This window comes from Lepidochelys kempii, chromosome 7, assembly GCF_965140285.1.
Source record: "Lepidochelys kempii isolate rLepKem1 chromosome 7, rLepKem1.hap1, whole genome shotgun sequence".
Taxonomy (NCBI): domain Eukaryota; kingdom Metazoa; phylum Chordata; order Testudines; family Cheloniidae; genus Lepidochelys; species Lepidochelys kempii.
Window position 1 is genome coordinate 96,194,559 of NC_136386.1, and position 13,380 is coordinate 96,207,938.

At 42.2% G+C, this 13,380-nt stretch overlaps 1 protein-coding gene across 1 annotated transcript in view; it reads right to left on the reverse strand.

The window, feature by feature from the left end:
* ADGRA1 (adhesion G protein-coupled receptor A1) overlaps window positions 1–13,380 on the reverse strand; it is a 469,964-nt gene that overhangs the window by 250,246 nt on the left and 206,338 nt on the right. The window contains exons 5-6 of the mRNA XM_073353951.1: window positions 10,774–10,845; window positions 9,458–9,621 (exon numbers count right to left, since the gene is read on the reverse strand). Coding sequence (XP_073210052.1) covers window positions 9,458–9,621; window positions 10,774–10,845 — 236 coding nt within the window. The remainder of the gene's footprint in view (window positions 1–9,457; window positions 9,622–10,773; window positions 10,846–13,380) is intronic.

The following is a 13,380-nucleotide window of genomic DNA, read 5'->3' on the forward strand; positions in this document are numbered from 1 at the left end:
GTATGTGTTAGATTATGATTTCTTTAAATGGCTGAGAAAAGAATTGTGCTGAATAGAATAACTATTTCTGTCTGTGTATCTTTTTTGTAACTTAAGGTTTTGCCTAGAGGGGTTCTCTATGTTTTTGAATCTAATTACCCTGTAAGATATATACCATCCTGATTTTACAGGGGGGATTTCTTTATTTCTATTTACTTCTATTTTTTATTAAAAGTCTTCTTGTAAAACACTGAATGCTTTTTCATTGTTCTCAGATCCAAGGGTTTGGGTTTGTGGTCACCTATGTAAATTGGTGAGGCTTTTTATCCAACATTTCCCAGGAAAGGGGGGGTGCAAGTGTTGGGAGGATTGTTCATTGTTCTTAAGATCCAAGGGTCTGGGTCTGTAGTCACCTAGACAAATTGGTGAGGCTTTTTACCAAACCTTGTCCAGGAAGTGGGGTGCAAGGTTTTGGGAAGTATTTTGGGGGGAAGGACGCGTCCAAACAGCTCTTCCCCAGTAACCAGTATTAGTTTGGTGGTGGTAGCGGCCAGTCTAAGGATAACGGGGGTAATATTTTGTACCTTGGGGAAGTTTTGACCTAAGCTGGTAAAGATAAGCTTAGGAGGTTTTTCATGCAGGTCCCCACATCTGTACCCTAGAGTTCAGAGTGGGGGAGGAACCTTGACATGGTGGCACAGCGGTGGGATTAACCTGAAATCATTTTGAGACCCAGTTGAGATTTTTTGAACTAGAAATACAGATTTTAAAAAGGAATTTTTAGGAAGTCCAGAAGGCAGCTTTGAAACTGAAAGCAGCTTGGTTTCTCTCTGCTTTGTGGCCAAGCAGAGACAAAAGGGGATTATCTTGTGAATTGCAGGTTTTCTTTGCCTGGAGGCAGGGTACTTAACTCCTGCAGGGAAATTCACAGTCTTCCAACCCAGAGGTTTTTTTTTTTTCTTTTCTTCCTAAAAGTAAATAGGGGGTGTGTGCTCTACCCATTTGCCTGGAGACAAAAGTGGCAGGGTTTTTTTTAGGATTTTGATTTTTTTGTTTTGTTTTACAAGGAGCACAGGTATGAAAATAATTTTTTTTTTCTTTGGGCTGGGTAAGCAGGTTTCCAAGTAGTTGGAGGTTTTTTGCTTTAATTTGGGCCCAGAGCAGAGACAAGGGAATTGTCTTTTTCTGTAGGCTGACAATCACTATCAGAGAATAGGTATTCTATTCCAGCACAGCAAAATTTTACAGCCAAGTTTTGTTTGTTTATTTCCAAACCTCGGGTGTAAAGTTAGTTAAAAACAGAGAGGTTAGAATGGCCAAATCCTCAGCTCGACTACAGCTGGAATTAGCCAAATTTCAGGCTGAGGAAAAACAAAGGGAACATGAAAGACAGATAGAACTCATGCGGCTGAAGGAGGAGGAGAAGGAAAAAGAGAGGAAGCATGTGGAGGAGATGGAGAGGATAAAGGCCCAGCAGAATATACCAACAAACCCTAGCAATCCTTCTCCAGGTACCACTTCCCATCCCAGAAAGTTCCCCACCTACAAGGCAGGTGATGATACTGAGGCCTTCTTAGAAAACTTCGAAAGGGCCTGCCTTGGGTACAACATCTCTACTGACCAATACATGGTAGAGCTGAGGCCGCAGCTCAGTGGACCCTTAGCTGAGGTGGCAGCTGAAATGCCTAAGGAACACATGAACAAGTATGAACTGTTTAAATCCAAGGCGAGAGTCAGAATGGGGATAACACCCGAGCAGTCTCGTCGGAGGTTCCGAGCCCTAAGGTGGAAACCAGACATGTCATTTACCCGACATGCCTACCACATTGTAAAACATTGGGATGCCTGGATATCAGGAGCAAGTGTTGAATCTCCAGTAAATTTGCCCTTCCTAATGCAAATGGAACAATTCTTAGAGGGTGTTCCTGAGGAAATAGAAAGATACATCCTAGATGGGAAACCCAAAACTGTAATTGAGGCAGGAGAGATTGGAGCCAGATGGGTGGAGGTGGCAGAGAAGAAGAAAACTGGTCGCAGTTGGAGCGGAGACCAGAAGGGACCACCCCAGACCACACCCTATTACCGGGGGCCGCCCAAGGCCCCACCTACCTCCCAAAGAACCCTCCAGACCCCTTATCGTCCCACCACCCCGTTCTCCAGCAACCCTCCTCGCCCCAGTGACCCGTCAGCTGGACGATGTTTTAAGTGTAACGAGCTGGGGCATGTAAAGGCCAACTGCCCCAAGAACCCCAACAGATTACAGTTCATTGCACCGGAATCACACCAGAGGTCCACAGGCCCAGATACCTCCCAGATACCCTTGGAGCGGAGGGAAACTGTGAGTGTGGGTGGGAAGAAGGTCACCGCGTGGAGGGACACCGGAGCACAAGTGTCAGCTATCCATGCTTCCTTAGTGGACCCCAATTTAATCAACCCAGAGATCCAAGTGACGATTCAACCCTTCAAGTCCAACTCTTTCAATTTGCCTACAGCCAAGTTGCCTGTCCAGTACAAGGGCTGGTCAGGAATGTGGACTTTTGCAGTCTATGATGATTATCCCATCCCCATGCTGTTGGGGGAAGACTTGACCAATTATGTGAAGCAGGCCAAGAGGGTGGGAATGGTCACCCGCAACCAGGCTAAACAAGCCGTGAGGCCTAGCTCTGTTCCGGAAACTTCTATCAGGACCCAGTCAGAGGTGATGGACCTGGACCCCAGGCCAATGTCTGCAACAGCAGTAGTGGATCCAGTCCCAGAGACCCAGACGGAACCAGTCCCAGAACCGGAACCAGCCAAACAACCAACACCAGACCCCGTGTCAGCACTGAATCCAGTACTTGCAACCTCAACACCAGAGGGCCCCACCGAACCTGAACTGGCAGCAGCCGATAACCCTACACAAGAGGCTCAGCCGGAGCCTGAATCCCAACATAGTGCACCAGCGGAGAGCGGTTCACAGTCAACAGAAACAGCTCCATCCCCTATATCGCTTCCAGAGGGACCAAGCCTAGGTCCACAATCCCATGAGGAACTGATGTCTCCAGCATCAAGGGAACAGTTCCAGACCGAACAGGAAGCAGATGAAAGCCTCCAGAGAGCTTGGACGGCGGCACGGAGCAACCCACCGCCTCTCAGCTCTTCTAATCGATCCAGGTTTGTTGTAGAAAGAGGACTTTTATACAAGGAAACTCTTTCTGGGGGACACCAGGAAGACTGGCATCCTCAGAGACAGTTGGTAGTTCCAACTAAATACCGGGCCAAGCTCTTGAGCTTAGCCCATGATCACCCTAGTGGCCATGCTGGGGTGAACAGGACCAAAGACCGTTTGGGGGGGTCATTCCACTGGGAGGGAATGGGCAAGGATGTTTCTACCTATGTCCAGTCTTGTGAGGTGTGCCAAAGAGTGGGAAAACCCCAAGATCAGGTCAAAGCTCCTCTCCAGCCACTCCCCATCATTGAAGTTCCATTTCAGCGAGTAGCTGTGGATATTCTGGGTCCTTTTCCGAAAAAGACACCCAGAGGAAAGCAGTACATACTGACTTTCATGGATTTTGCCACCCGATGGCCGGAAGCAGTAGCTCTAAGCAACACCAGGGCTAAAAGTGTGTGCCAGGCACTAGCAGACATTTTTGCCAGGGTAGGTTGGCCCTCCGACATCCTCACAGATGCAGGGACTAATTTCCTGGCAGGAACTATGAAAAACCTTTGGGAAGCTCATGGGGTAAATCACTTGGTTGCCACTCCTTACCATCATCAAACAAATGGCATGGTGGAGAAGTTTAATGGAACTTTGGGGGCCATGATACGTAAATTCGTAAATGAGCACTCCAATGATTGGGACCTAGTATTGCAGCAGTTGCTCTTTGCCTACAGAGCTGTACCACATCCCAGTTTAGGGTTTTCCCCATTTGAACTTGTATATGGCCGTGAGGTTAAGGGGCCATTGCAGTTGGTGAAGCAGCAATGGGAGGGATTTACACCTTCTCCAGGAACTAACATTCTGGACTTTGTAACCAACCTACAAAACACCCTCCGAACCTCTTTAGCCCTTGCTAGAGAAAACTTACAGGATGCTCAAAAAGAGCAAAAAGCCTGGTATGATAAACATGCCAGAGAGCGTTCCTTCAAAGTAGGAGACCAGGTCATGGTCTTAAAGGCGCTCCAGGCCCATAAAATGGAAGCATCGTGGGAAGGGCCATTCGTGGTCCAGGAGCGCCTGGGAGCTGTTAATTATCTCATAGCATTCCCCACCTCCAACCGAAAGCCTAAGGTGTATCATATTAATTCTCTAAAGCCCTTTTATTCCAGAGAATTAAAGGTTTGTCAGTTTACAGCCCAGGGAGGAGACGACGCTGAGTGGCCTGAAGGTGTCTACTACGAAGGGAAATGTGCTGGTGGTGTGGAAGAGGTGAACCTCTCCATGACCCTTGGGCGTATGCAGCGACAGCAGATCCAGGAGCTGTGCACTAGCTACGCGCCAACGTTCTCAGCCACCCCAGGACTGACTGAACGGGCATACCACTCCATTGACACAGGTAATGCTCACCCAATTAGGGTCCAACCTTACCGGGTGTCTCCTCAAGCTAAAACTGCTATAGAACGGGAGATCCAGGATATGTTACAGATGGGTGTAATCCGCCCCTCTGAAAGTGCATGGGCATCTCCAGTGGTTCTAGTTCCCAAACCAGATGGGGAAATACGTTTTTGCGTGGACTACCATAAGCTAAATGCTGTAACTCGCCCAGACAACTATCCCATGCCACGCACAGATGAACTATTAGAGAAACTGGGAAGGGCCCAGTTCATCTCTACCTTGGACTTAACCAAGGGGTACTGGCAGGTACCGCTAGATGAATCTGCCAAGGAAAGGTCAGCCTTCATCACACATCTTGGGCTGTATGAATTTAATGTACTCCCTTTCGGGCTGCGAAATGCACCCGCCACTTTCCAAAGACTTGTAGATGGTCTCCTAGCGGGATTAGGAGAATATGCAGTCGCCTACCTTGACGACGTGGCCATATTTTCGGATTCCTGGGCAGACCACCTGGAACATCTACAAAAAGTCCTTGAGCGCATAAGGGAGGCAGGACTAACTGTTAAGGCTAAGAAGTGTCAAATAGGCCTAAACAGAGTGACTTACCTTGGACACCAGGTGGGTCAAGGAACTATCAGCCCCCTACAGGCCAAAGTGGATGCTATCCAAAAGTGGCCTGTCCCAAAGTCAAAGAAACAGGTTCAATCCTTCTTAGGCTTGGCCGGTTATTACAGACGATTTGTACCGCACTACAGCCAAATCGCTGCCCCACTGACAGACCTAACCAAAAAGAAACAGCCAAATGCTGTTCAGTGGACCGGAAAGTGTCAGAAGGCCTTTAACAAGCTTAAAGCGACACTCATGTCTGACCCTGTACTAAGGGCCCCAGACTTTGACAAACCGTTCCTAGTAACCACAGATGCATCCGAGCGTGGTGTGGGAGCAGTTTTAATGCAGAAAGGACCTGATCAAGAATTCCACCCTGTAGTGTTTCTCAGCAAAAAACTGTCTGAGAGGGAAAGCAACTGGTCAGTCACTGAAAAAGAATGTTATGCCATTGTCTACGCTCTGGAAAAGCTACGCCCATATGTTTGGGGACGGCGTTTCCACCTGCAAACCGACCATGCTGCACTAAAGTGGCTTCACACCGTCAAAGAAACTAACAAAAAACTTCTTCGGTGGAGTTTAGCTCTCCAAGATTTTGATTTCGACATCCAACACATCTCAGGAGCTTCTAACAAAGTGGCTGATGCACTCTCCCGTGAAAGTTTCCCAGAATCAACTGGTTAAAATCGTCCTTGAGATGTGGAAAATATTGTTAGTCTTTATGTACTTGGTAGTATATTTAGAGATGCATGTGTCTTATTAACTCTGTTTTCCTAGAGCTCCAGGAAGAAATCCCAGCCAGTGTTTCACCCTAGCTGAGATTTGGGGGGCGTGTCATAAATATAAAGGGAAGGGTAAACCCCTTTGAAATCCCTCCTGGCCAGGGGAAAGCTCCTCTCACCTGTAAAGGGTTAAGAAGCTAAAGGTAACCTCGCTGGCACCTGACCAAAATGACCAATGAGGAGACAAGATACTTTCAAAAGCTGGGAGGAGGGAGAGAAACAAAGGGTCTGTGTCTGTCTGTAGTCGTCTTGGCCGGGGACAGAACAGGAATGGAGTCTTAGAACTTTTAGTAAGTAATCTAGCTAGGTATGTGTTAGATTATGATTTCTTTAAATGGCTGAGAAAAGAATTGTGCTGAATAGAATAACTATTTCTGTCTGTGTATCTTTTTTGTAACTTAAGGTTTTGCCTAGAGGGGTTCTCTATGTTTTTGAATCTAATTACCCTGTAAGATATATACCATCCTGATTTTACAGGGGGGATTTCTTTATTTCTATTTACTTCTATTTTTTATTAAAAGTCTTCTTGTAAAACACTGAATGCTTTTTCATTGTTCTCAGATCCAAGGGTTTGGGTTTGTGGTCACCTATGTAAATTGGTGAGGCTTTTTATCCAACATTTCCCAGGAAAGGGGGGGTGCAAGTGTTGGGAGGATTGTTCATTGTTCTTAAGATCCAAGGGTCTGGGTCTGTAGTCACCTAGACAAATTGGTGAGGCTTTTTACCAAACCTTGTCCAGGAAGTGGGGTGCAAGGTTTTGGGAAGTATTTTGGGGGGAAGGACGCGTCCAAACAGCTCTTCCCCAGTAACCAGTATTAGTTTGGTGGTGGTAGCGGCCAGTCTAAGGATAACGGGGGTAATATTTTGTACCTTGGGGAAGTTTTGACCTAAGCTGGTAAAGATAAGCTTAGGAGGTTTTTCATGCAGGTCCCCACATCTGTACCCTAGAGTTCAGAGTGGGGGAGGAACCTTGACATATGTCCATGCTGATGACGGGTTGTGCCTGATAATAATCCAAAGCAGTGCAGACCAATGCATGTTCATTTTCATTATCTGAGTCAGATGCCCCTATTAGAAGGTTGATTTTCTTTTCTGGTGGTTCGGGTTCTGTAGTTTCCACATCAGAGTGCTGCTCTTTTAAGACTTCTGAAAGCATGCGCCACACCTCGTTCCTCTCAAATTTTGAAAGGTACTTCAGATTCTTAAACCTTGGGTCGAGTGCTGTAGCTATCTTTAGAAATCTCACATTGGTACCTTCTTTGCATTTTGATAAATCTGCAGTGAAAGTGTTCTTAAAATGAACATGTGCTGGGTGATCATCTGAGACTGCCATAATATGAAATATATGGCAGAAGGTAGGTAAAACACAGAGCAGTAGACATACAATTCTCCCCCAAGGAGTTCAGTTACGAATTTAATTAAAGCATTATTTTTTTAACAAGCATCATCAACATGGAAGCATGTCATCTGGAATGGTGGCCAAAGCAAGAAGGGACATACAAATGTTTAGCATATCGAGCACCTAAATACCTTGCAATGCCGGCTACAAAAGTGCCATGCAAATGCCTGTTCTCACTTTCAGTTGACATTATAAATAAGAAGAGGGCAGCATTATCTCCTGTAAATGTAAACAAACTTGTTTGTCTTAGCAATTGGCTGAACAAGAAGTAGGTCTGAGTGGACCTGTAGGCTCTGAAGTTTTACATTGCTTTATTTTTGAGTGCAGTTATATAACAAAAAAACCTTATATTTGTAAGTTGCACTTACACAATAAAGAGATTGCATTACAGTATTTGTGTGAGGTGAATTGAAAAATACTATGATTAATCGTGATTAATTTTTTTAAGTTAACTGCATGAGTTAACTGCAATTAATTAACAGTCCTACTCACAATCACACGTTTTGCTGCAGAGAAAGGCGCTTGCATCCCTTGGTATCTCTCCCAACTTCTAAATACCTGAAAATTGTTTTTAAAACCAGAATTTGTACTAGGATCACTGCTGGGCCCTACCTCCCTCCTTCGTATTAGCACGGCCTACTCTTTGCTTTTATAGTTTTTAGTATAAGGGTGTGTCTACATTGCAGCTGGGAGCTTGCTTCCCTGTGCAAGAAGACAGACACATGCCAGCTCTGCTTGCACTAGCATGTTCAAAATAACAAGGTAGATGGAGGTAGCACCAGTGGCTCACACTAGCCACCCAAGTGCATACCCAGGGGGCCTGGACAGGTTTCTATCTGCTCTCAGCTACAGAATAGATGTACACATAGAATGCAACTAGTACACTGGTCTTTGTATCATGTTTTTAGAATATATTTAGCATGCATCCCAGCAACCTATTGTAATTCAAGAAACTCCTCATAAAGATCATATTAATATTGAAGGCTCTGTGAAGTGATATTTCTGTCTGTTAGGATTTTCTATTGAGATCATTACTGTGGTATCTGAGAGCTTCTGATATACTTTTTTGCACTTACTAATGTATAACATTGTTGCTTTGAGTCACCTGTTTTAGTCTCTTCCTTACTATAAGAGGCTCACCTTGATATATCGTTTATTCATTCATTCATTCATATTCTTCTCTCTCACCTCCTCCTTTCCCCATCACTTTGGTTATGGTGGGAAAGCTTTTTCAAAGAGCTATTTCCTTTATACATTTTCAAATAATGAATTTTGCCTAACTGGAACTCTTCTCAATATAAAAATTCTATTACTCTCCAGTGCACAGTGGTAAAGAATACTGTACAGGTTCATAAACGTGAGAGATGTAGCAATGTGGTTTCACATTTATGCCATGCTGTTAAGTGTACAACCTAAAAAAATATTGTTTTAATCCCTGCAGGAATACACTGCTTTATGTAGAACTACCACTATGGATTGATGTTTATTTTATACCATAATTAAATATTATTTTATATATGGGACATGACAGTTATGTTTCTGTGATTTACAAATTCCATTTTATATGAAACAAGACAGCTGTATTTTTTCCAAGTTGTATTCTCCTTCAATTATCAGAGGGGTAGTAGCCGTGTTAGTCTGTATCCACAAAAACAATGAGGAATCCGGTAGAACCTTGAAGACTAACAGATTTATTGGGGTATAAGCTTTCACGGGTAAAAAATCCACTTCTTCAAAAGCAATTTTCCCTCTCTTGGTATTGACACTGCCTCATCAATTATTGGGAGTTGACCACATCCACCCTGACTGAATTGGCCTTCAACATTGGTTCTCCACTTGTAAGGTAACTCCCTTCTCTTCATGTGCCAATATATATATTTATGCCTGTATCTGTAATTTTCACCTCATGCATCTGAAGAAGTGGCTTTTTACCCACGAAAGCTTAAGCCCAAAGAAATCTGTTTGTCTTTAAGGTGCCACCAGACTCCTCATTCTCTTTCAATGTTAGTGCTATTTTCTGTGCACCGTACCTTGGTTTTCTTCCACTCATGAGAAGGCTATACATCAGCACATTCTGTTTGGCATTCATTCATCGGTTTACACCTTTTCGTGGGAAATCCACTTCAATTTATAATGTTAAATTAGTGTGCAACTCACCACATATCAGCTGGTTTTCCTTCAGGGTATGAAATGCCAGTCCTCGTAAAGTACTGGGGTAAGCACAAACTGTTTCTTCTGCTATTCGAACTGAAGCATTTCTAGCCCACTGCAAAACCCATTTTAGATTACAGTCACAGATGAGCGAATCAGTGTTGAAATGTCTAGGAAAATAAAAAAGTAACACTGAAGGACCAAAATGCACTTTTGCAAAATAAATTAATGTATACAGCACAAAATTAGACTGATGCATCTAAACATAAAGATAGGCATCACATGACAAATAATATACATTTTCCTCACTCATATGGATTCCAAGATACTATGCCCAATTCTACTCTTAGGTACAATGCACCATCCTTTGACTTCAATGAGAATTTGGCCCACCATATTCCATATGCACGTAATTACAGTGACACTATTTGTCCACTACACTCGTTAATTTTGCATCAGTGTGTGCACTCAAAGCTAAAACCTGTATGACCCTACTAAGCAAAATGATCCTAAGCTATTACTTTGTCTATTAAAAGTTCCCCTTAGAGTATGTCTACCTTGCAATGAAAGACTCATGGCATGGCTAGGCTATGGCTTGCCTTGTGGCAGCTGATTCAGGCTCACTGGGCTAGGGCTGCAAGGCTAAAAATTTCAGTGTAGATGTTTGGACATAGACTGGAGCCTAAGCTCTGAAGCCCTGCTGGGAAAAAGGGGGAAATGGGGGCAGGTCTCAGAGCCCAGGCTCCAGCCCGAGCCTGAATGACTACACTGCCATGTTTAACCCTGCAGCCCAAGCCTTGTGCTGTGGGTTTTTTATTGCAGTGTAGATTACCCTCAGTCTCTAACACCATGCAAACAATATTTACCCATTTAAAAAACCCTCTAATGTGTGTATTTAATACATTCAGTAATTAATTATTGGAAATTTTCAAATGAAAATTATTTGGTATTAATTTGTTTTTCCTCTTTTTTCCCTGTTTCCATAAAAAACAAAGGAAAATTATTGCAAAAGGCAGTACATTTTAAGTAATTAGAAACTGACAAAAGCAAGCCCATTCAAATTAATACTGCAGTTCTGCCACACTGGTTCTGAGAAGTTCTCAAATTAGGGTAAATGGGGAAAAAGAAACACTATATAGTCTATGGTATTAACAGAAGGACTTAATATGTAGTTTCAGCCTTGATTATTAAACCTCTGTGCTTTTGACATGTAAAACTAGAGAACACCAAGATATCTTAGCTACAATATAGTACACATATATGACAACAATAGATTTGTATGATATCCAAAATAGAATTTTACATAATGAAGCCATACTTACAAGGCTTTCAGAGCTAATAGCTCAGAAAAAAGTCCAGTCATGAGACTTGAAAAAATATTCCCTGACAAATTCCTAGAAAAGAAGCAACATACAGTTACTATAACAAATAAAAGATACAAACCAGTTGTTAATGTATATGGCAGAATTTTTGCTGCTGTTAAAAAAATAAAATAGGTTAGAACTTTGCTGCTTTGTTCCATGGGAAGAATAAATAAGATATACTTTCTTAAGGTTACATATCCTTTTTTGATGAAAGACTATATATAAACATGTATAAAGCAAATCACACACCGATTTTCATCTTCCTTTCACAGCAGACACATTTCTATGATGCAATATCTTCTAATAAACAGATATTCATAGCTGTTATAGATCCAGTAATATTTTCCGTGTTTAAATTTGAAGTTACGATACAGTGATATAAACAGTTAGACCTATGTTAGAGCTATGTTGTGCTCTTTTAAATCTATGTAACATGATACTTCACGGTAATCCAGACCAAATAAATTGATTAATTTAATATTGAGAAGCGTTTAGAGAACATACTGAATATGTTTTATGTGTAAAATGAGACTAACTATAAAGCAAGTTAGTTTCATATTCTAAGGTTACATTTCATTATATTTTCATATTAAACTTCTTGGAAATGTAAACTTTTTCTATAAACTACAAAAAGATCCAGTGTCATGGGGTCAGTCAAGAAATGTCTGTTGTAAGAGGATTTGTCCATGAATTTGCTTTGAAAATTTATTACTGTCTTTAAGGAACAAGTCTGAACATCTCAGTTCTAAATAGCTCTAATTGTCTTTGGTAATTGATTCCTGATTGGTTTTTAACTTCATGACTACAAATATATTAATTTCCTTTTGCATAGTCTAATGGTATTGTTGTGCTCAATACATGTTAACATCAATGGCAAATGCCTAAATGTCAAGTCATATTCTCCATTGCTATACCAGTTAAATAAAAATTGGTGTAGCATCTAAGATTAAAGTTTCCTTTCAGATAAAGCACATATTTCTGGATTGCTGACAAATGTTCTTTTCTATCTATGCAAATAAGTAAATGCCTGAAGCCTTCTGAATTTACATGACTACATTTAAGATGGCTGCAAAATTTCATGTCTTAGAGGACTGTTCAGCAGGAAATGTGTTGTCACCAAGAAAATAAGTTGTATCGAAAAATAAAGATGCAAGCCTTTTTGACAGAAAATTGATTTTTTACTGATTTATATTTCTTGTTCTGTCTACAAAGTAAAGAACTCAAACTATACTGAAGGTAAGAATTAAGTTTAAAAGTACTGTTTAACAAATGAAGCCTCTGGAAAGCTGTAAATGATCTGATTTAAAAAAAAAAATCTTTGCAGGGACTCCATTATGTACAGGAACATGTGCCCTGATGAGTTCCTGCCAGAAAGATGAGGAAGTATCACAGGTCAAAAACGTTTATGGAATTCTTTTACGAAAATCATTTATTCTTGAAAGATAATATTACTTTTATGGTGTTTATTCAAGAAAACTGTACCGTGCATGATGCCCAATGACAAATATGCAGCGTGGATGATAATGTATGAAGCCATGAAGATAACTGAATAAATGTTGTAAAGATAGGAGATGCTAAAACCCATTTCCATCCTACTAGAAATGCTGGTGCAAGTTTGTGAAGTGCTGAGTACCTTGCATCTCTCATAGTGTAGCAGGAACTGCACCCTATTTAAGGCTCTATTACAGAACTCAGTTTAAACAAGAACTTTACATCTTTATTTAGTAATAATCTCATCAAAATGGCAAAACCCAAATCACAGAATATAAACTTTGAGTACAATGAATTTTATCATGCTTTGACGAAAAATAAATTTATACAGAAAAAATAAATTGATATTTTATTTGCACTCTAAAGCAAACCTTTAACAGTGACCTCATCAATGTTAAGGCAAAAGAACTTCCCAAGTGCGTGGAACATGTGAGTCAGGTGTGCTGTTCTTTTGAGACACTTGATCTGAAAGGAGTGTGACAGGGTCGGGCCAGATGGCTACAGGAGAGTAATAGAAGGCAGATATATTAGCCCCAGATTAAGTAGGTCCCTTTTCCCTGGGTAAGGTAACAGGGAAGGTTCCAGAACAATCAGGAACCTTCTGGAGACAATTAAGACAGGCTGATTAGAATACCTGCAGCCAATCAAGAAGCTGCTAGAATCAATTAAGGAAGGCTAATCAGGGCACCTGGGTTTTAAAAAGGAGCTCACTTCAGTTTGTGGTGTGCGTGTGAGGAGCTGGGAGCAAGAGGCACTAGGAGCTGAGAGTGAGAACGCGGACTGTTGGAGGACTGAGGTGTACAAGCATCATCAGACACCAGGAGGAAGGGCCTGTGGTGAGGATAAAGAAGGTGTTTGGAGGAGGCCATGGGGAGGTAGCCCAGGGAGTTGTAGCTGTCACACAGCTGTTCCAGGAGGCACTCTAGACAGCTGCATTCCACAGGGCCCTGGGCTGGAACCCGGAGTAGAGGGTGGGCCCGGGTTCCCCCCAAATCCTCCCAACTCCTGGTCAGACACAGAAGAAGTCAACCTGGACTGTGGGTTCAGAAAAACGGCCAATCTGAGGGCTGCTGT